This window comes from Amblyomma americanum, chromosome 8 (genome assembly GCF_052857255.1).
Source record: "Amblyomma americanum isolate KBUSLIRL-KWMA chromosome 8, ASM5285725v1, whole genome shotgun sequence".
Lineage (NCBI taxonomy): Eukaryota > Metazoa > Arthropoda > Arachnida > Ixodida > Ixodidae > Amblyomma > Amblyomma americanum.
The window spans coordinates 67,598,628-67,620,832 of record NC_135504.1 but is presented as its reverse complement, the minus strand read 5'-3'; the positions used below and the strand labels follow the sequence as shown (position 1 = coordinate 67,620,832).

At 50.7% G+C, this 22,205-nt stretch overlaps 1 protein-coding gene and 12 non-coding genes across 13 annotated transcripts; 11 read left to right on the top strand and 2 right to left on the bottom strand.

Annotated features, from left to right (window-relative positions):
• Nucleotides 1-2,736: 2,736 nt before the first annotated feature.
• Nucleotides 2,737-2,808, bottom strand: TRNAD-GUC (transfer RNA aspartic acid (anticodon GUC)). The gene has a single exon. It is a non-coding gene; the product is annotated as a tRNA-Asp (tRNA).
• Nucleotides 2,809-3,201: 393 nt separating this feature from the next.
• Nucleotides 3,202-3,273, bottom strand: TRNAD-GUC (transfer RNA aspartic acid (anticodon GUC)). Its single transcript has one exon. It is a non-coding gene; the product is annotated as a tRNA-Asp (tRNA).
• A 9,559-nt stretch (nucleotides 3,274-12,832) lies between these two features.
• On the top strand, nucleotides 12,833-12,904 carry TRNAD-GUC (transfer RNA aspartic acid (anticodon GUC)). The gene has a single exon. It is a non-coding gene; the product is annotated as a tRNA-Asp (tRNA).
• A 548-nt stretch (nucleotides 12,905-13,452) lies between these two features.
• TRNAD-GUC (transfer RNA aspartic acid (anticodon GUC)) lies at nucleotides 13,453-13,524 on the top strand. The gene has a single exon. It is a non-coding gene; the product is annotated as a tRNA-Asp (tRNA).
• A 247-nt stretch (nucleotides 13,525-13,771) lies between these two features.
• Nucleotides 13,772-21,814, top strand: LOC144102464 (uncharacterized). The gene is made up of 3 exons (XM_077635729.1): nucleotides 13,772-14,658; nucleotides 20,842-21,135; nucleotides 21,241-21,814. The coding sequence occupies exons 1-3, from the start codon at nucleotides 13,772-13,774 to the stop codon at nucleotides 21,812-21,814; spliced, it is 1,755 nt and encodes a 584-aa protein (XP_077491855.1).
• Nucleotides 18,720-18,791, top strand: TRNAD-GUC (transfer RNA aspartic acid (anticodon GUC)). Its single transcript has one exon. It is a non-coding gene; the product is annotated as a tRNA-Asp (tRNA).
• On the top strand, nucleotides 18,875-18,946 carry TRNAD-GUC (transfer RNA aspartic acid (anticodon GUC)). Its single transcript has one exon. It is a non-coding gene; the product is annotated as a tRNA-Asp (tRNA).
• Nucleotides 19,030-19,101, top strand: TRNAD-GUC (transfer RNA aspartic acid (anticodon GUC)). The gene has a single exon. It is a non-coding gene; the product is annotated as a tRNA-Asp (tRNA).
• On the top strand, nucleotides 19,185-19,256 carry TRNAD-GUC (transfer RNA aspartic acid (anticodon GUC)). Its single transcript has one exon. It is a non-coding gene; the product is annotated as a tRNA-Asp (tRNA).
• Nucleotides 19,495-19,566, top strand: TRNAD-GUC (transfer RNA aspartic acid (anticodon GUC)). Its single transcript has one exon. It is a non-coding gene; the product is annotated as a tRNA-Asp (tRNA).
• On the top strand, nucleotides 19,650-19,721 carry TRNAD-GUC (transfer RNA aspartic acid (anticodon GUC)). The gene has a single exon. It is a non-coding gene; the product is annotated as a tRNA-Asp (tRNA).
• TRNAD-GUC (transfer RNA aspartic acid (anticodon GUC)) lies at nucleotides 20,190-20,261 on the top strand. The gene has a single exon. It is a non-coding gene; the product is annotated as a tRNA-Asp (tRNA).
• On the top strand, nucleotides 20,345-20,416 carry TRNAD-GUC (transfer RNA aspartic acid (anticodon GUC)). Its single transcript has one exon. It is a non-coding gene; the product is annotated as a tRNA-Asp (tRNA).
• Nucleotides 21,815-22,205: the final 391 nt, after the last annotated feature.

The following is a 22,205-nucleotide window of genomic DNA, read 5'->3' as shown; positions in this document are numbered from 1 at the left end:
CCACTATACTAACGAGGAGAGACGGGAGGAGGCACCCAGCAGTGTTGGCCATGGAAGAGGAGCGTACTACGCCTGCATAGAAATAAACAGAAAAATAAAAGCTCCCCGTCGGGGAATCGGACCCCGGTCTCCCGCGTGACAGGCGGGGATACTGGCCACTATACTAACGAGGAGAGATGGGAGGAGGCACCCAGCAATGTTGACAATGGAAGAGGAGCGTACTACGCCTGCATAGAAATAAACAGAAAAATAAAAGCTCCCCGTCGGGGAATCGGACCCCGGTCTCCCGCGTGACAGGCGGGGATACTGGCCACTATACTAACGAGGAGAGATGGGAGGAGGCACCCAGCAATGTTGACAATGGAAGAGGAGCGTACTACGCCTGCATAGATATAAAAAGAAAAATAAAAGCTCCCCGTCGGGGAATCGGACCCCGGTCTCCCGCGTGACAGGCGGGGATACTGGCCACTATACTAACGAGGAGAGACGGGAGGAGGCACCCAGCAGTGTTGGCCATGGAAGAGGAGCGTACTACGCCTGCATAGAAATAAACAGAAAAATAAAAGCTCCCCGTCGGGGAATCGGACCCCGGTCTCCCGCGTGACAGGCGGGGATACTGGCCACTATACTAACGAGGAGAGATGGGAGGAGGCACCCAGCAATGTTGACAATGGAAGAGGAGCGTACTACGCCTGCATAGAAATAAACAGAAAAATAAAAGCTGCCCGTCGGGGAATCGGACCCCGGTCTCCCGCGTGACAGGCGGGGATACTGGCCACTATACTAACGAGGAGAGATGGGAGGAGGCACCCAGCAATGTTGACAATGGAAGAGGAGCGTACTACGCCTGCATAGAAATAAACAGAAAAATAAAAGCTCCACGTCGGGGAATCGGACCCCGGTCTCCCGCGTGACAGGCGGGGATACTGGCCACTATACTAACGAGGAGAGATGGGAGGAGGCACCCAGCAATGTTGACAATGGAAGAGGAGCGTACTACGCCTGCATAGAAATAAACAGAAAAATAAAAGCTCCCCGTCGGGGAATCGGACCCCGGTCTCCCGCGTGACAGGCGGGGATACTGGCCACTACACTAACGAGGAGAGACGGGAGGAGGCACCCAGCAATGTTGACAATGGAAGAGGAGCGTACTACGCCTGCATAGATATAAAAAGAAAAATAAAAGCTCCCCGTCGGGGAATCGGACCCCGGTCTCCCGCGTCACAGGCGGGGATACTGGCCACTATACTAACGAGGAGAGATGGGAGGAGGCACCCAGCAATGTTGACAATGGAAGAGGAGCGTACTACGCCTGCATAGAAATAAACAGAAAAATAAAAGCTCCCCGTCGGGGAATCGGACCCCGGTCTCCCGCGTGACAGGCGGGGATACTGGCCACTACACTAACGAGGAGAGATGGGAGGAGGCACCCAGCAATGTTGACAATGGAAGAGGAGCGTACTACGCCTGCATAGATATAAAAAGAAAAATAAAAGCTCCCCGTCGGGGAATCGGACCCCGGTCTCCCGCGTGACAGGCGGGGATACTGGCCACTACACTAACGAGGAGAGACGGGAGGAGGCACCCAGCAATGTTGACAATGGAAGAGGAGCGTACTACGCCTGCATAGATATAAAAAGAAAAATAAAAGCTCCCCGTCGGGGAATCGGACCCCGGTCTCCCGCGTGACAGGCGGGGATACTGGCCACTACACTAACGAGGAGAGACGGGAGGAGGCACCCAGCAGTGTTGGCCATGGAAGAGGAGCGTACTACGCCTGCATAGAAATAAACAGAAAAATAAAAGCTCCCCGTCGGGGAATCGGACCCCGGTCTCCCGCGTGACAGGCGGGGATACTGGCCACTACACTAACGAGGAGAGACGGGAGGAGGCACCCAGCAGTGTTGGCCATGGAAGAGGAGCGTACTACGCCTGCATAGAAATAAACAGAAAAATAAAAGCTCCCCGTCGGGGAATCGGACCCCGGTCTCCCGCGTGACAGGCGGGGATACTGGCCACTATACTAACGAGGAGAGATGGGAGGAGGCACCCAGCAATGTTGACAATGGAAGAGGAGCGTACTACGCCTGCATAGAAATAAACAGAAAAATAAAAGCTCCCCGTCGGGGAATCGGACCCCGGTCTCCCGCGTGACAGGCGGGGATACTGGCCACTATACTAACGAGGAGAGATGGGAGGAGGCACCCAGCAATGTTGACAATGGAAGAGGAGCGTACTACGCCTGCATAGAAATAAACAGAAAAATAAAAGCTCCCCGTCGGGGAATCGGACCCCGGTCTCCCGCGTGACAGGCGGGGATACTGGCCACTATACTAACGAGGAGAGATGGGAGGAGGCACCCAGCAATGTTGACAATGGAAGAGGAGCGTACTACGCCTGCATAGAAATAAACAGAAAAATAAAAGCTCCCCGTCGGGGAATCGGACCCCGGTCTCCCGCGTGACAGGCGGGGATACTGGCCACTACACTAACGAGGAGAGACGGGAGGAGGCACCCAGCAATGTTGACAATGGAAGAGGAGCGTACTACGCCTGCATAGAAATAAACAGAAAAATAAAAGCTCCCCGTCGGGGAATCGGACCCCGGTCTCCCGCGTGACAGGCGGGGATACTGGCCACTACACTAACGAGGAGAGATGGGAGGAGGCACCCAGCAATGTTGACAATGGAAGAGGAGCGTACTACGCCTGCATAGAAATAAACAGAAAAATAAAAGCTCCCCGTCGGGGAATCGAACCCCGGTCTCCCGCGTGACAGGCGGGGATACTGGCCACTATACTAACGAGGAGAGATGGGAGGAGGCACCCAGCAATGTTGACAATGGAAGAGGAGCGTACTACGCCTGCATAGAAATAAACAGAAAAATAAAAGCTCCCCGTCGGGGAAACGGACCCCGGTCTCCCGCGTGACAGGCGGGGATACTGGCCACTATACTAACGAGGAGAGATGGGAGGAGGCACCCAGCAATGTTGACAATGGAAGAGGTGCGTACTACGCCTGCATAGATATAAAAAGAAAAATAAAAGCTCCCCGTCTGGGAATCGAACCCCGGTCTCCCGCGTGACAGGCGGGGATACTGGCCACTACACTAACGAGGAGAGACGGGAGGAGGCACCCAGCAGTGTTGGCCATGGAAGAGGAGCGTACTACGCCTGCATAGAAATAAAAAGAAAAATTAAAGCTCCCCGTCGGGGAATCGAACCCCGGTCTCCCGCGTGACAGGCGGGGATACTGGCCACTACACTAACGAGGAGAGACGGGAGGAGGCACCCAGCAATGTTGACAATGGAAGAGGAGCGTACTACGCCTGCATAGATATAAAAAGAAAAATAAAAGCTTCCCGTCGGGGAATCGAACCCCGGTCTCCCGCGTGACAGGCGGGGATACTGGCCACTATACTTTTTTTTTCTTTATTGCCGGTATTTTGACCCACATGAAAAGAAAGCACATATTCATACATAAGCACTAAAACACAATCATCTTTGTTAAAACAACGGCCGCCCAGCTTGTGCGGTCACGCTCATGCTAAAATTCCTTCATCGCCAATAATAACTCAACACGTGATAGCCACTCTGGACTACATTCCAGCATCTTTTTCTCCTGAACAAAGTTGCTTATGCTTTCTTTGAAATATTGACGTGCCGGTCTTGCATCGACATCGGCGTGCCTTACTGCCATTCTGCATTTCCAAATACTGTGTAGGGCTATTAGCATGATCAAATCAAATGGGGTACCGTCATCACTTTCAATTGGCAAGTAGCGAATTCCGTACCCATCAAGCGGAAATTCTTTTTTGATTGTGCGCTGAAGCACATCCCAAAGGAACACAGCATCCCAGCATTCAAGGAACACATGCTCAATTGTCTCCTCCTTCCTGCATATTATACAGTGAGTACCCCAGGGAACAAAAAAACCTTTTTCAGCCATCCACGGTTTGACAGTCAGAGTTCCAGTGTGTAATTTAAAAAAGAAAGTCTTAACACCAGGCGGGACTAACATTGCCTTAACACGCTTTAGTACCTTGTTACCTATACCTTCCCTGTAAAGGGACCGATATAAAGGCACGGGGAGAACCACACTACAAAGGTCTTTATACAGTTTTTTCCGGTTGACTGCACTCAGGTATTGGAGCGAAAACCGCGCCGTCAAAAACCTACATGAAACCACAACTTCGCGTAGAAAACCATGCACTCCACCGGGCAGACTGCCAGCAGAGACAACCATATTAGGCAAGTGCTTCCCCAGGCGAAGTTGACAGACAGTGTGTAAAAACGGGTGCTTAACGTCCCGAAGAAATAAATACCGATTGACAACCTGTCTCAAAAACAAATGTGACAAAATGAGTCCTCCATTTCGAACTCGTAGAAATAAATTGGTGCGGCTTGATCTTTCCCAAGAAGATGCCCACACGAACACTGCAAACACCCGATGAAATTTTTGGATATGAACCCTGGAGCAATGCAAGACTTGAAGGACATACCAAAGTTTGCTCACTAAAAATATGTTGCAAATTGTGGCTCTCGAGAACATTGACCAATTCCATCCATTCCATTTATTCACTCTTTCCCTCATTTTATCCACTTCACTCCTCCAGTAGGCTTCGCTGTCTTTGTAACACTCAAGAGGAACTCCCAAGTATTTAACAGGTGTCGTAGTAAATCTCATGTTGGCAAAAGTGTCTGGGGCCTCCGGCCAATCCCCGTGCCAGAATCCCAGGCACTTACTCCAGTTTACCGCGCTGCCACTGGCCGCACAAAAACGTTTAACACACTTGACAGCCTGTGTTACACTGTCGTAATCATTACAAAACATGGCTATATCATCCGCATAAGCCAACAGTCGGACTTCTAACTGATGTAGTTTAAAACCGCGCATACAATCGCTCTGTATAACGCTCAAACAAAATGACTCTATATACAAACAAAACAACAGTGGCGAAAGAGGGCAACCCTGGCGCACCGAGCGTTTGACTGGAATGCGTGAACCCACAACCTTGTTGACAATTAGACTTGTCGTGCAATCCTGGTACGCCATGGCGACCCCGCCTCGAATGATTCTGCCCACATTCACATGATCTAGAATGCACAGAAGAATTTCATGACGCACCCTATCGAAAGCTTTCTCCAGATCAATTTGGATCATTGCCACTTGTGTGCCCATTGCGTCGCAGCACTCAAGGATACTACGCGCTACATGTATATTTGAGAAAATAGATCGGCCTTTAATACCGCACGTTTGATGCGGCCCCACCAGGTCAGTAATGACTGTCTGCAATCGCTTAGCCAAAATTTTCATCATTATCTTATAGTCTCCATTTGTGAGGCAAATTGGACGGTAAGAAGTTACTCTGCGCAATACAGAGGGGTCTTCTGATTTCGGTATAAGAACAGTGTGGGAGGATGTGAATGAAGGCGGCAGTACATTGAGATCGAATGCCTCATTATAGACAGCAGCTAAAACTGGTGAAATTATTCTTTTTAGACGTTTATAAAAGGCTGAGGTCAGACCATCCGGGCCCGGAGACTTCCCCGGCTGCAAGCTTTCAATAGCGTTTTCCACCTCCTCTACTGAGATAGCTGCCTCCAATAGTTCCTTCGTACTGTCGTCTAGGCTGGGCATCAACAAAAGGAAGTCCTTCTTGAAACGATCAATGTCAACTGAGCAGTTGGCAAATAACACACTGTAGTGCTCGAAGAAAGCGCGCTCAATATCTTCTGCTGTGTCACTAACTTTTCCACCAACTTCAATTTCCACTATCTGATTGCGCCGCGCGTGCCACTTTTCTGCGCCCAACGCTCTTTTTGATGGAACTTCCCCCGCTATCAGCTTTTCAGCTCTCGCTCGCACCAGAGCACCGTGGTATCTTTCGATGTCGAACTGTTCTATTTTATGCTTTAGTGCGCGAATATCGTCCATGAACATGCCGGGTCTACTACACTCTTCACTGATCAATTTTTCCAAGTTTCTGCGCATCGTTTTTTCCTCTGCCCCCTTTTGTCTGCGTATAGCGCTCGCCCGCTCCAATGCTTTCATTTTAACTGTCTACTTGAAGTTCTCCCATTTTTCTCTACACATCGTATTACCCATATGTTTCATTGCATCAACTTGCGTCGTCAAGTCTGCCATAAAAATTTCATCATCCAGTAATTTTGGATTCAATTTCCATAACTGCCACTCGAAGCTTCTTTTCCTTTCTTTCGTGCTTGCTACTAGAAAACTGACTAAGCAGTGATCAGTAAATGAAATAGCGCTCACTCGGTACTCCCTGCAAAAGGGTGCCAAATCAAGGCTTACGTATGCTCTATCCAAACGAGCGTGGCTCGAAGCCTGAAAATGGGTGTACTGCGTATTTCTTCCACCACCAAGGCATTCAGCCACATCCGCCAAACTACTGTTCCCTATTATTTCATTTAGGGCAGTCGTGCTTGCATCCTTGTACGGTCGGGTGCTAGTTTTGTCCCGGGATGAAAGAACGCAGTTGAAATCACCAATAAGAATGACCAACTTATTACACTGGGTATACTGTTTTAGCTGTTCAAAAAACCTGCACCTTTCCCCAGCAACAGTCGGCGCATACAAACAGATTACACGCCACTCCAAGGACGATAACAAGAAATCACATACAATAAACCGTCCTGACGTGCATGACGTGACGGCTTCTATTTTAGCTCCTAGACTATGTCGGACCAACAATGCGCAGCCTGAAGAATATCCCACGGAATGGCTCACAATAGCACAGTATCGCGCTACGAATTGCTGCACCATGCCCCCGGTTTCCACGTCGCCCTCGACTTTCGTCTCCTGCACTGCTAGAATGTCAAGGTCAAAGTCGCTTAACAGGCGGTACAGTTGACTCTGCTTCCTCCTTGAGGCAAGCCCTCGGACATTTATTGTTGCCACGCGAATGGACTTATCCATAGTCATCATAGCAAGGCGGGAAAGAAAACCGGGGGCATGGCGCTTACCTCACAACTGTGGTTTGATCCGGAGTGTGCTAGCACAGGGCGGTCCTCACGGCGGCATAGGCGGCGTTTCCGCCGTCTTGCGCGCCGCCGAAGTGTTCGGCAGCGGTCGAAATGAAGGACGCCGTCCAACAGTCGTCTTGGCTGGCGGCTCGTCTGCAGCAACGACACTAAGCTCCTTCTCATTTTCGCCTGCGTCGTGAGGTCGCTTTGCAGCGGCACTAATACTGTCGCTGTCCATCACGGTGACTGGTGCCGGCTCGGTGGATGGTATCTCGCCTCCTCCGGGAGAGGGGTGGCCCGTTGTGCTTGCCTCATCCTTCTCGTTCCCGCCTTCTGCGTCGTCATGTCGCCGCTTGTCTGCGGGTTTATCTCCGCCGTCAATTAGTTGTTCCCCTTGCAAGTTCGACGATGCACCTTGCGTAACGAGGTTACGGCTCGTCCTTGCTGTTTCCTCTGAGTCTTCCTCGTCCATCAGGTGGTCCGATATGTCGTTTGCCTGCACTGGTCCGGCTACGCTGGCGTACGTCTTTGCGCAATCAGCATCGACGTGGCCGAAACGACGACAACGACTACAGCGCGGCACTTTGCAGTCGCGACGTATGTGCCCGGTGCTCTTGCAGCGCAGACACAGAGGAGCGCGGCCCGGCACAACAACAAGAGTTAGCTCTCCGGCTATCTTGAGCTGATGCGAAATATCGTCTATTTTGACGTCGGCATGCAATTTTAGTCCAACTGTACGAGTCGTCGACCCTTTTTCAGTGACACCGAGCGCCCGCCACTTCTCCCGGGTCACTTCAACACCTTCCCGTAAGGCGACAGTGCCACGCGAACGTCTTCGTCGGTAACGCCATGCAGCAACCAGTGCAGCTTTACGCGAACCTCTCGGTTATTCGGATCAATGAGCAAACATGGGCGATCCTTTACCTTCACGTCGACGGCCAAAAGCAGCTTCTGAGCAGCATCAGCAGTTGTCATTGTCACAGCCCACACGTGGTTCATTTGATACGCCCCCAACGCCACAACGTCGGGAAGCGCACCAAGGTTGGCCAAAGTGTCCCGGTAGTCTTCAACACGATACGGCCGGGCTCATGGATCGCCGTGCATGAAAACGGTGTTGGCGACGATGCGTCCGGATGGCAGATTGGGCAGAATAACCTAGTAATCATCGGCAGTAGCCGCAAAAAACCTGTTACCGCGGCCCGACTGGGCCGCTGAAACCGCTCCGACGGAGCTCATGATAACGCGTCCGTCACGCTCGGTGGCCGGAAGTCGAATCGGCCACTATACTAACGAGTCACTCCCTCTCTTATCCCTTCCCTTACGGCGCGGTTCAGGTGTCCAACGATATATGAGACAGATACTGCGCCATTTCCTTTCCCCAAAAAACCAATTATTATTAAGAGACGGGAGGAGGCACCCAACAGTGTTGGCCATAGAAGAGGAGCGTACTACGCCTGCATAGAAATAAAAAGAAAAATAAAAGCTCCCCGTCGGGGAATCGAACCCCGGTCTCCCGCGTGACAGGCGAGGATACTGGCCACTATACTAACGAGTGGAAAACGAGTGTCCCAGTGGAAAACCGGGTCCCAGCAGTCGATAAACACATGTTCGATGGTCTCGGGTTTTTTGCAGAGTATGCAGTCGGTGGTCCAGGGCACAAAAATGCCTTTATCGTTTAGCCATGTTTTCACCGGAAGGGTTCGGTAGCGCCGCATTTTACTCACTTCCAGGGCGAAAGTCACGCGAGACTTGACAGAGCGTATGTGTCGCTTGATCTGATTCCTTTGTGCAATAGCTACGAGGTGAAACATATGTCTTTTACCGGCCACAGCTTAGTTACTTTTACCCTGGGGAACAAAGACAAGAAATCTCGTTTCTCGTGGGACCTGTGGAAGTTTAACGCACAGTTACTCGAGGATGAACGCTTCGGCATTAAAGTTAATGAATGCATTAAAGCATTGCTATCAGCAGAGAATGGAAACTGGGTAATTAGGTGGGAAGATTTCAAAGAGCAAATTAAAATAAACGCGATTGAAAGGGCAAGCATCATATGCCACGATAAACGTGTTAAAGAAAAAGAACTACATTGCCAACTTGACTTGCTCGTAAGCCTGGAAAGTTCCCATCCGGGAAGATATAAGAAAGAAATAAGAGATACAAAAAGTAAACTTGAGATTATCGAAAAAGACAAGTATACAGCTGCCATGATACGGGCCCGTGCTGAACGTCTCTGGCTTGACCAAGTACCTACTAAACGCTCGCTTAGTGACGAAAAGAAGTACGCGACTCAGAACGAAGTAAGACAAATCAGGTACAGAAACGAGGTAACGAATGATAGCAAAGTGATTCAGTTGGCGTTTGTTGAGCAGTATCGGGAATTGCTTGGGCGGCGACGGCTTGAAGAAGAGGGGTTTGCAAACACGTTCTTGTCCCGTATGCCAAAACTAGGAGACGATATAAAACAAGGGCTGGAGGTACCAATCAGCGTAAGCGAAGTGGGAAGAGCAATCGAAGAGCTGAGTGCCGGAAAATCTCCCGGTCCTGACGGCTTAGGTAGTGAATTTTATAAGAAGTTCAAAGCCGAACTCACCCAAGGTCTCCACTGCGTCTTCACCGAAATTTATGAGACAAAGAAAATGCCACCATCATTTAAAACAGCACACCTGGTTTTAATACCCAAGAGTGACGACCAATCTAAACTTCTGTCCGTTGGGGCTTATCGGCCGATAAGCCTAACCAACGTTGACTATAAAGTGTTTATGAAGATTCTTGCCAACAGACTGCAAAAGGTCATAAAGGACCTTGTAGGGCCCCACCAAACGTGCGGTATTAAAGGTCGCACCATTGGAACAAATGTGCACATTGCTAGAACTGTTCTTGAATGCTGCGATGCCTTCGGGGGCCGAGTTGCCATGATACAGCTTGACCTTGCAAAGGCCTTCGATCGAGTGTCGCACGACATTCTTTTCGCCATTCTAGAATATGCCAACGTCGGCTCTGAGATAATACAAGGTGTACAGATGGCGTACGACAACTGTGTTACCCGAATTATAGTGAACAAACAGCTGACTGAACCTGTACCTGTGTGTTCTTCGGTCAGGCAGGGTTGCCCGCTCTCGCCTTTGCTCTTTGCGATCTACCTTGAGCCTTTTCTGTTATCACTGTTGCACAATGATGGGATCTGCGGTTTCACTCTTCTGTCGGCGCAAGTAAAAGTGCTTGCTTACGCTGATGATATTGCTGTTTTTTGCGCGGATCAAGAAAGCGTTAAAGAAGTTGTGAAAGTTGCGGGGGAATATTGAAAAAAGACTGGGTCCGAAATTAACTGGGATAAGTGCATAGGTTTTTGGCACGGTGATTGGGACAGCACACCTGCCGTGTTTGCTAACATGAAATGGACGACCGCCCCTGCGAAGTACTTGGGGGTACCCTTGGGGCACTATAAAAGCAGTACGGAGTTGTGGGGTGAGATAACGCAGAGTGCAAGGAGAAAAGCGGATGGCTGGAAAGGACGTGACCTTTCTGTTTTCGCGCGCGCAAGTGTGTGCAATGTATTTTTAATAGCCAGAATTTGGTATATATTGCAGTTCGTGCTCATTACCCGAGCAAACCTGCAGAAGCTGCATAGAGTGTTTGCTGTCTTTATTTGGAGCTCAAATTGGGAGCGAACAAGTCGAGTTAATCTGTTCCTTCCGGTCAAAAGGGGCGGTCTTGGTCTTTCTAATTTGTTTCTGAAGCAAGTTGTCTCAAGATTTTTGTTTCTACGTGATCAAACCGATCCCTTGTTGCGCACAATGTTGCAGGTGCGCTTAGGCAACGTGTTGCCGGAATTTGTTGTGTCCAGTTACCCGGCCACGAATCGTGCTGTAACAGGTTTTTTGCGTGAAGTTGTGGCAGCCTTTCGCACTTTGAGCGCTCACTTTTCTACACAGTATCTATCTGCTGTACCCAGGAAAAAACTGTACAAAGATTTGCTAGATATATTTATACCTGCTCCCTTATACCGTTCCTTTTGCTGCGGAGGCCCAGGCAAAGATGTGTTAAAGCGAGTTAAGAAGATGCCGGTAAGACCGACTGTCAAATCCTTTTTCTTTAAACTTCATACCGGTACCCTTCCGGTGAAAACATGGCTAAACGATAAAGGCATTTTTGTGCCCTGGACCACCGACTGCATACTCTGCAAAAAACCCGAGACCATCGAACATGTGTTTATCGACTGCTGGGACCCGGTTTTCCACTGGGACATCTTGCAAAGAACATTGAAGAAAGAACTACCTGTAACTCCTTATGGCATCCGGTTTCTACCTATAGAAAGTGAGGAGGTTCCTTACGACATGTTTATGCTACTGGGCCTCCACAGCATCTGGAAAACGAGAATGGCGGCCAGGCACGCCGACGCAAATGTGCGACCAGTGAGAGAAAACTTTATAGAAAGTGCAGTTTTCCTGAGAGATGTTCTCCGCAGTCAACCCCAGCCGCCGGACTGGGTGGCAGTTATGGATGAACTGATTGACATGAAAAAGTTTTAACCCATTGTCTCGGCCAAAGTGTGGCTAGAGATTTTTATGTATTGTTTACCGGTAATAAAGAAAAAAAAAAAGACCGGGGTTCGATTCCCCGACGGGGAGCTGTTATTTGTTTTGCTTCTATGCAGGCGCAGTACGCTCCTCTGCCATGGCCAACCACGACAGTCCTGTATGTTTTTTTTTCTTTATTGCCTGGCTTTGACCCATAACATTTACACAAAAAAACACTCAACAAAAAACACACAAAACGCTATGTACATACGACACTGTCGTGGTCAGCCATCATGAGTCTGGCTTCGTCATACTAAAATTCACGAAGCATACAGAGCGGCTCTAGCCTCGAGAGCCACTCGGGAGGCTCCGCAGCTGCTTTCTGGATGGCCAGAAAGCAGTCCATTCTTTCCAGAAAATAAATTCGGGCAGGTCGTGCGTCTTTGTCACAATAATAGCCTGCCATTCTGGATCGCCATATACTGTGGAGGCCCAAGAGCATTATGAGATCAAATGGTACCCCATCCTCATTGTCTGTGCTTAAATAACGAATTCCCTGCGCGTCAAGTGGTAGCTCTTTCTTTATTGTCCTTTGTAACACATCCCAAATATAAACCCCTTCCCAGCAATGCAAAAAAACATGGTCTATTGTTTCGGGCTGTTTACAAATTAAGCAGTTCGATCCCCACGGTAAAAAGAAATCCTTTCCTTCCAAAAACTTTTTAACTGGGTTTGTCCCGGTGTGTAATTTAAAAAAGAAGGTCTTTACTCCTGGTGGCACCTGCATTTTCTTTACCCTTTTTAAAACATCAGCTCCCGGACCTCCACTGTACAATGCCCTGTACATAGGCTCTGGGAAAACAATATCACAAAGATCATGGTACAACTTCTTTCTTTTAGTTTCATACAAATAATCGCTAGAAAAACGCGTTGAAAGAAACCTAACACTTGCTACAAAGGCCAGTATGCCCTCCTGTCAAGCGGGAGACCGGGGTTCGATTCCCCGACGGGGAGCTTTCATTTTTTGTTTTTATTTATATGCAGGCGTAGTACGCTCCTCTTCCATGGCCAACACTGCTGGGTGCCTCCTCCCGTCTCTCCTCGTTAGTATAGTGGCCAGTATCCCCTCCTGTCAAGCGGGAGACCGGGGTTTGATTCCCCGAGGGGGGCTTTCATTTTTTGTTTTTTTTTCTTTATTGCCTGGCTGTGGCTCATAACAGTTAACCAAAAAAAAACATTCAACAAAAAACACACAACACACTATATTTATATGCAGACGTAGTACGCTCCTCTTCCATGGCCAACACTGCTGGGTGCCTCCTACCGTCTGTCCTCGTTAGTATAGTGGCCAGTATCCCCGCCTGTCACGCGGGAGACCGGGGTTCGATTCCCCGACGGGGAGCTTTTCATTTCATTTTTATCTCTATGCAGGCGCAGTACGCTCCTCTGCCATGGCCAACACTGGTGGGTGCCTCCTCCCGTCTCTCCTGGTTAGTATTGTGGCCAGTATCCCCGCCTGTCACGCGGGAGACCGGGGTTCGATTCCCCGACGGGGAGCTTCTCTGTTTATTTCTATCTCTATACAGGCGCAGTACGCTCCTCTGCCATGGCCAACACTGGTGGGTGCCTCCTCCCGTCTCTCCTCGTTAGTAAAGTGGCCAGTATCCCCGCCTGTCACGCGGGAGACCGGGGTTCGATTCCCCGACGGGGAGCTTCTCTGTTTATTTTTATCTCTTTGCAGGCGCAGTACGCTCCTCTGCCATGGCCAACACTGGTGGGTGCCTCCTCCCGTCTCTCCTCGTTAGTATAGTGGCCAGTATCCCCGCCTGTCACGCGGGAGACCGGGGTTCGATTCCCCGACGGAGAGCTTCTCTGTTTATTTTTATCTCTTTGCAGGCGCAGTACGCTCCTCTGCCATGGCCAACACTGGTGGGTGCCTCCTCCCGTCTCTCCTCGTTAGTATAGTGGCCAGTATCCCCGCCTGTCACGCGGGAGACCGGGGTTCGATTCCCCGACGGGGAGCTTTTATTTTTCTTTTTATTTCTATGCAGGCGTAGTACGCTCCTCTTCCATGGCCAACACTGTTGGGTGCCTCCTCCCGTCTCTTAATAATAATTGGTTTTTTGGGGAAAGGAAATGGCGCAGTATCTGTCTCATATATCGTTGGACACCTGAACCGCGCCGTAAGGGAAGGGATAAGAGAGGGAGTGACTCGTTAGTATAGTGGCCGATTCGACTTCCGGCCACGGAGCGTGACGGACGCGTTATCATGAGCTCCGTCGGAGCGGTTTCAGCGGCCCAGTCGGGCCGCGGTAACAGGTTTTTTGCGGCTACTGCCGATGATTACCAGGTTATTCTGCCCAATTTGCCATCCGGACGCATCGTCGCCAACACCGTTTTCATGCACGGCGATCCAAGAGCCCGGCCGTATCGTGTTGAAGACTACCGGGACACTTTGGCCAACCTTGGTGCGCTTCCCGACGTTGTGGCGTTGGGGGCGTATCAAATGAACCACGTGTGGGCTGTGACAATGACAACTGCTGATGCTGCTCAGAAGCTGCTTTTGGCCGTCGACGTGAAGGTAAAGGATCGCCCATGTTTGCTCATTGATCCGAATAACCGAGAGGTTCGCGTAAAGCTGCACTGGTTGCTGCATGGCGTTACCGACGAAGACGTTCGCGTGGCACTGTCGCCCTACGGGAAGGTGGTGGAGGTGACCCGGGAGAAGTGGCGGGCGCTCGGTGTCACTGAAAAAGGGTCGACGACTCGTACAGTTGGACTAAAATTGCATGCCGACGTCAAAATAGACGATATTCCGCATCAGCTCAAGATAGCCGGAGAGCTAACTCTTGTTGTTGTGCCGGGCCGCGCTCCTCTGTGTCTGCGCTGCAAGAGCACCGGGCACATACGTCGCGACTGCAAAGTGCCGCGCTGTAGTCGGTGTCGTCGTTTCGGCCACATCGATGCTGATTGCGCAAAGACGTACGCCAGCGTAGCCGGACCAGTGCAGGCAAACGACATATCGGACCACCTGATGGACGAGGAAGACTCAGAGGAAACAGCAAGGACGAGCCGTAACCTGGTTACGCAAGGTGCATCGTCGAACTTTCAAGGGGAACAACTAATTGACGGCGGAGACAAACCCGCAGACAAGCGGCGACATGACGACGCAGAAGGCGGGAACGAGAAGGATGAGGCAAGCACTACGGGCCACCCCTCTCCCGGAGGAGGCGAGAAACCACCCACCGAGCCGGCACCAGTCACCGTGATGGACAGCGACAGTATTAGTGCCGCTGCAAAGCGACCTCACGACGCTGGCGAAAATGGGAAGGAGCTTAGTGTCGTTGCTGCAGACGAGCCGCCAGCCAAGACGACTGTTGGACGGCGTCCTTCATTTCGACCGCTGCCGAACACTTCGGCGGCGCGCAAGACGGCGGAAACGCCGCCTATGCCGCCGTGAGGACCGCCCTGTGCTAGCACACTCCGGATCAAACCACAGTTGTGAGGTAAGCGCCATGCCCCCGGTTTTCTTTCCCGCCTTGCTATGATGACTATGGATAAGTCCATTCGCGTGGCAACATTAAATGTCCGAGGGCTTGCCTCAAGGAGGAAGCAGAGTCAACTGTACCGCCTGTTAAGCGACTGTGACCTTGACATTCTAGCAGTGCAGGAGACGAAGGTCGAGGGCGACGTGGAAACCGGGGGCATGGTGCAGCAATTCGTAGCGCGATACTGTGCTATTGTGAGCCATTCCGTGGGATATTCTTCAGGCTGCGCATTGTTGGTCCGACATAGTCTAGGAGCTAAAATAGAAGCCGTTACGTCATGCACGTCAGGACGGTTTATTGTATGTGATTTCTTGTTGTCGTCCTTGGAGTGGCGTGTAATCTGTTTGTATGCGCCGACTGTTGCCGGGGAAAGGTGCAGGTTTTTTGAACAGCTAAAACAGTATACCCAGTGTAATAGGTTGGTCATTCTTATTGGCGATTTCAACTGCGTTCTTTCATCCCGGGACAAAACTAGCACCCGACCGTACAAGGATGCAAGCACGACTGCCCTAAATGAAATAATAGGGAACAGTAGTTTGGCGGATGTGGCTGAATGCCTTGGTGGTGGAAGAAATACGCAGTACACCCATTTTCAGGCTTCGAGCCACGCTCGTTTGGATAGAGCATACGTAAGCCTTGATTTGGTACCCTTTTGCAAGGAGTACCGAGTGAGCGCTGTTTCATTTACTGATCACTGCTTAGTCAGTTTTCTAGTAGCAAGCACGAAAGAAAGGAAAAGAAGCTTCGAGTGGCAGTTATGGAAATTGAATTCAAAATTACTGGATGATGAAATTTTTATGGCAGACGTGACGACGCAAGTTGATGCAATGAAACATATGGGTAATACGACGTACAGAGAAAAATGGGAGAACTTCAAGCAGACAGTTAAAATGAAAGCATTGGAGCGGGCGAGCGCTATACGCAGACAAAAGGGGGCAGAGGAAAAAACGATGCGCAGAAACTTGGAAAAATTGATCAGTGAAGAGTGTAGTAGACCCGGCATGTTCATGGACGATATTCGCGCACTAAAGCATAAAATAGAACAGTTCGACATCGAAAGATACCACGGTGCTCTGGTGCGAGCGAGAGCTGAAAAGCTGGTAGCGGGGGAAGTTCCATCAAAAAGAGCGTTGGGCGCAGAAAAGTGGCACGCGCGGCGCAATCAGATAGTGGAAATTGAAGTTGGTGGAAAAGTTAGTGACACAGCAGAAGATATTGAGCGCGCTTTCTTCGAGCACTACAGTGGGTTATTTGCCAACTGCTCAGTTGAGATTGATCGTTTCAAGAAGGACTTCCTTTTGTTGATGCCCAGCCTAGACGACAGTACGAAGGAATTATTGGAGGCAGCTATCTCAGTAGAGGAGGAGAAAAACGCTATTGAAAGCTTGCAGCCGGGGAAGTCTCCGGGCCCGGATGGTCTGACCTCAGCCTTTTATAAACGTCTAAAAAGAACAATTTCACCAGTATTAGCTGCTGTCTATAATGAGGCATTCGATCTCAATGTACTGCCGCCTTCCTTCACATCCTCCCACACTGTTCTTATACCGAAATCAGAAGACCCCTCTGTATTGCGCAGAGTAACTTCTTACCGTCCAATTTGCCTCACAAATGGAGACTATAAGATAATGATGAAAATTTTGGCTAAGCGATTGCAGACAGTCATTACTGATCTGGTGGGGCCGCATCAAACGTGCGGTATTAAAGGCCGACCTATTTTCTCAAATATACATGTAGCGCGTAGTATCCTTGAGTGCTGCGACGCAATGGGCACACAAGTGGCAATGATCCAAATTGATCTGGAGAAAGCTTTCGATAGGGTGCCTCATGAAATTCTTCAGTGCATTCTAGATCATGTGAATGTGGGTAGAATTATTCGAGGCGGGGTCGCCATGGCGTACCAGGATTGCACGACAAGTCTAATTGTCAACAAGGTTGTGGGTTCACGCATTCCAGTCAAACGCTCGGTGCGCCAGGGTTGCCCTCTTTCGCCACTGTTTTTTTGTTTGTATATAGAGTCATTTTGTTTGAGCGTGATACAGAGCGATTGTATGCGCGGTTTTAAACTACATCAGTTAGAAGTCCGACTGTTGGCTTATGCGGATGATATAGCCATCTTTTGTAATGATTACGACAGTGTAACACAGGCTGTTAAGTGTGTTAAAAGTTTTTGTGCGGCCAGTGGCAGCGCGGTAAACTGGAGTAAGTGCCTGGGATTCTGGCACGGGGATTGGCCGGAGGCCCCAGACACTTTTGCCAACATGAGTTTTACTACGACTCCTGTTAAATACTTGGGAGTTCCTCTTGAGTGCTACAAAGACAGCGAGGCCTACTGGAGGAGTGAAGTGGATAAAATGAGGGAAAGAGTGAATAAATGGAATGGATGGAATTGGTCAATGTTCTCGAGAGCCACAATTTGCAACATATTTTTAGTGAGCAAACTTTGGTATGTCCTTCAAGTCTTGCATTGCTCCAGGGTTCATATCCAAAAATTTCATCGGGTGTTTGCAGTGTTCGTGTGGGCATCTTCCTGGGAAAGATCAAGCCGCACCAATTTATTTCTACGAGTTCGAAATGGAGGACTCAGTTTGTCACATTTGTTTTTGAGACAGGTTGTCAATCGGTATTTATTTCTTCGGGACGTTAAGCACCCGTTTCTACACACTGTCTGTCAACTTCGCCTGGGGAAGCACTTGCCTAATATGGTTGTCTCTGCTGGCAGTATGCCCGGTGGAGTGCATGGTTTTCTACGCGAAGTTGTGGTTTCATGTAGGTTTTTGATGGCGCGGTTTTCACTCCAATACCTGAGTGAAGTCAACCGGAAAAAACTGTATAAAGACCTCTGTAGTGTGGTTCTCCCCGTGCCTTTATATCGGTCCCTTTACAGGGAAGGTATAGGTAACAAGGTACTAAAGCGTGTTAAGGCAATGTTAGTCCCGTCTGGTGTTAAGAGTTTCTTTTTCAAATTACACACTGGAACTCTGACTGTCAAACCGTGGATGGCTGAAAAAGGTTTTTTTGTTCCCTGGGGTACTCACTGTATAATATGCAGGAAGGAGGAGACAATTGAGCATGTGTTCCTTGAATGCTGGGATGCTGTGTTCCTTTGGGATGTGCTTCAGCGCACAATCAAAAAAGAATTTCCGCTTGATGGGTACGGAATTCGCTACTTGCCAATTGAAAGTGATGACGGTACCCCATTTGATTTGATCATGCTAATAGCCCTACACAGTATTTGGAAATGCAGAATGGCAGTAAGGCACGCCGATCTCGATGCAAGACCGGCACGTCAATATTTCAAAGAAAGCATAAGCAACTTTGTTCAGGAGAAAAAGATGCTGGAATGTAGTCCAGCGTGGCTGTCACGTGTTGAGTTATTATTGGCGATGAAGGAATTTTAGCATGAGCGTGACCGCACAAGCTGAGCGGCCGTTGTTTTAACAAAGATGTTGATTGTGTTTTAGTGCTTATGTATGAATATGTGCTTTATTTTCATGTGGGTCAGAATACCGGCAATAAAGAAAAAAAAAGTATAGTGGCCAGTATCCCCGCCTGTCACGCGGGAGACCGGGGTTCGATTCCCCGGCGGGGAGCTTCTCTGTTTTTATCTCTTTGCAGGCGCAGTACGCTCCTCTGCCATGGCCAACACTGGTGGGTGCCTCCTCCCGTCTCTCCTCGTTAGTATAGTGGCCAGTATCCCCGCCTGTCACGCGGGAGACCGGGGTTCGATTCCCCGACGGGGAGCTTCTCTGTTTATTTTTATCTATTTGCAGGCGCAGTACGCTCCTCTGCCATGGCCAACACTGGTGGGTGCCTCCTCCCGTCTCTCCTCGTTAGTATAGTGGCCAGTATCCCCGCCTGTCACGCGGGAGACCGGGGTTCGATTCCCCGACGGGGAGCTTCTCTGTTTATCTTTCTCTCTTTGCAGGCGCAGTACGCTCCTCTGCCATGGCCAACACTGGTGGGTGCCTCCTCCCGTCTCTCCTCGTTAGTATAGTGGCCAGTATCCCCGCCTGTCACGCGGGAGACCGGGGTTCGATTCCCCGACGGGGAGCTTCTCTGTTTATTTTTATCTCTTTGCAGGCGCAGTACGCTCCTCTGCCATGGCCAACACTGGTGGGTGCCTCCTCCCGTCTCTCCTCGTTAGTATAGTGGCCAGTATCCCCGCCTGTCACGCGGGAGACCGGGGTTCGATTCCCCGACGGGGAGCTTCTCTGTTTATCTTTCTCTCTTTGCAGGCGCAGTACGCTCCTCTGCCATGGCCAACACTGGTGGGTGCCTCCTCCCGTCTCTCCTCGTTAGTATAGTGGCCAGTATCCCCGCCTGTCACGCGGGAGACCGCGGTTCGATTCCCCGACGGGGAGCTTCTCTGTTTATCTTTCTCTCTTTGCAGGCGCAGTACGCTCCTCTGCCATGGCCAACACTGGTGGGTGCCTCCTCCCGTCTCTCCTCGTTAGTATAGTGGCCAGTATCCCCGCCTGTCACGCGGGAGACCGGGGTTCGATTCCCCGACGGGGAGCTTCTCTGTTTATCTTTCTCTCTTTGCAGGCGCAGTACGCTCCTCTGCCATGGCCAACACTGGTGGGTGCCTCCTCCCGTCTCTCCTCGTTAGTATAGTGGCCAGTATCCCCGCCTGTCACGCGGGAGACCGGGGTTCGATTCCCCGACGGGGAGCTGTTATTTGTTTTGCTTCTATGCAGGCGCAGTACGCTCCTCTGCCATGGCCAACCACGACAGTCCTGTATGTTTTTTTTTGTTTATTGCCTGGCTTTGACCCATAACATTTACACAAAAAACACTCAACAAAAAACACACAAAACACTATGTACATACGACACTGTCGTGGTTAGCCATCATGAGTCTGGCTTCGTCATACTAAAATTACATAGCGTTTTGTGTGTTTTTTGTTGAGTGTTTTTTGTGTAAATGTTATGGGCCAAAGCCAGGCAATAAAGAAAAAAACACTGGTGGGTGCTTCCTCCCATCTCTCCTCGTTAGTATAGTGGCCAGTATCCCGCCTGTCACGCGGGAGACCGGGGTTCGATTCCCCGACGGGGAGCTTTTATTTTTCTTTTTATTTCTATGCAGGCGTAGTGCGCTCCTCTTCCATGGCCAACACTGTTTTGTGCCTCCTCCCATCTCTCCTCGTTAGTATAGTGGCCAGTATCCCCGCCTGTCACGCGGGAGACCGGGGTTCGATTCCCCGACGGGGAGCTTTTATTTTTCTTTTTATTTCTATTCAGGCGTAGTGCGCTCCTCTTCCATTGCCAACACTGCTGGGTGCCTCCTCCCATCTCTCCTCGTTAGTATAGTGGCCAGTATCCCCGCCTGTCACGCGGGAGACCGGGGTTCGATTCCCCGACGGGGAGCTTTTATTTTTCTTTTTATTTCTATTCAGGCGTAGTGCGCTCCTCTTCCATTGCCAACACTGCTGGGTGCCTCCTCCCATCTCTCCTCTTTAGTATAGTGGCCAGTATCATTCTACTTCCGGCCACCGAGCGTGACGGACGCGGGATCATGAGCTCCGGCGGAGCGGCGACAGCGGCCCTTGCTGGCCGCGGAAACAGGATCGAGGGAAACGACGATACGGACTATCAGGTTATCTTTCCACAGCTGCCTACCGGACGTGTGGTTTTAAACACACTTTTTCTGCACGGTGATGTTCGTGTTAGGCCCTTTCGGGCCGAGGATTTTCGTGATGCGCTGGCCCAGTCTGGTACGCTCCCTGACGTGGCGGCTTTGGGGGCGTACCAAATCAACCACGTTTGGGCTGTGACTTTCAAGACCGCTGAAGGAGCCAAGAGGCTTCTCGCCTAAAGGAACTGAAAGTGAAAGGACGGCGATGTCTTATCATCGATCCGGAAGACCAACAAGTCAAGGTACGGCTCCACTGGATGCTGGAAGGCGTGGCCGACGAAGACATCCGGACGGCTTTTGCTGCGTTCGGGAAGGTAACCGAAGTTACACGGGAACGGTGGCGCGTCCAAGGCGTTCACGACAAGGGATCTACAACACGAACTGTGCTCCTAAAACTGAAGCCTGGTTTGAAGGTTGATGATCTGCCTCACCAGATACGTGTCGCCGGGGAGTTGGCCCTTGTTGTGGCGCCGGGGCGACCGATGCAGTGCTTGCGCTGTCATGGCACGGGCCACGTTCGGCGACAGTGTAAAGTGCCCCGGTGTTCGAAATGCAGGCGTTACGGCCACGCCGACAGCGTCCGCACATACGCAGTGGCAACCGGGCTGGCAATGGGAGTCGACACGACGGAGCACATTATGGACGTCGCCGAGACAGAAGAGGCGGCAAAGGGAACAGACGTGACGACGAAACCGGCGGGGACGACGGAGTCTTCTGGGCACCCGAGCGGCGACGGAAACACGGCCAGCAGCGGTGGGAAGGAACCGGGGACGGTAATTCCTGCTGGGACAAATGAAGGGTCATCCAGCGACGGGACCAGTCATCCGGCTAAAAACGTCGACCAACCACCGACCAGCGAGGAACAGGTGGACCAGAGCGGCGCCCGTGTGACGACCGTCGCCGCCCCAGCCAAGCGACCTCACGACCCGACCGACAACGAAGGGGACAAGCCCGCAGATGGCGGCGTTGAGGAGCCGCCAGCGAAAACAGGCCAGTCCAGGCGACCCACACTCAGGCCAACGCCCAACCTTGCGGCAGGCAAGCGGGTCGCCGAGAAGGCGCATCCACTGCCTCCGCAGCAAAACCAGGCATCCGCTCCTGACGGCTCCGGTGGTGGCAACGGCGTCTAGCTTCGTGCTAGATGTGAAAGGTGAGCACGGTGCTCTCGGCGTCTTCACACGTTTTTAAATATGGCTTCTGCAACCTCCTTGACTTTTGCAACGCTCAATGACAGAGGTTTTGCCGCTAAGAGGAAGCAGAGCCAAGTGCACCGCATTTTAACAGATCATAATATCGATCTGCTTGCTATTCAGGAAACGAAAGATGCAGGGGAACAAGACACCGAGAGCATCGTGCAGCGTTTTACGTCAAGATTCTATGCGGTCGTGAGCCATGCAGTCGGCACATCTGCCGGATGCATTGTGTTTATAAAAAAGCTGCCTAGCCTCGAGGTGCAGGCGTACACATCGTGCCCTTCGGGTCGTTGCGTAGTAGTGGATTTTGCTTTCGCCTGCTCTGAAT

What these genes read in the sequence shown, in the direction of transcription:
- LOC144102464 (XM_077635729.1), top strand. Translation starts at nt 13,772, where the DNA reads ATGAGCTCCGTCGGAGCGGTTTCAGCGGCCCAGTCGGGCCGCGGTAAC. An exon ending in GACAAACCCGCAGACAAGCG is followed by an intron (nt 14,659 to 20,841) that starts GCGACATGACGA and finishes AGACCGCTGAAG; the next exon opens with GAGCCAAGAGGCTTCTCGCC. An exon ending in CAGATACGTGTCGCCGGGGA is followed by an intron (nt 21,136 to 21,240) that starts GTTGGCCCTTGT and finishes TTCGAAATGCAG; the next exon opens with GCGTTACGGCCACGCCGACA.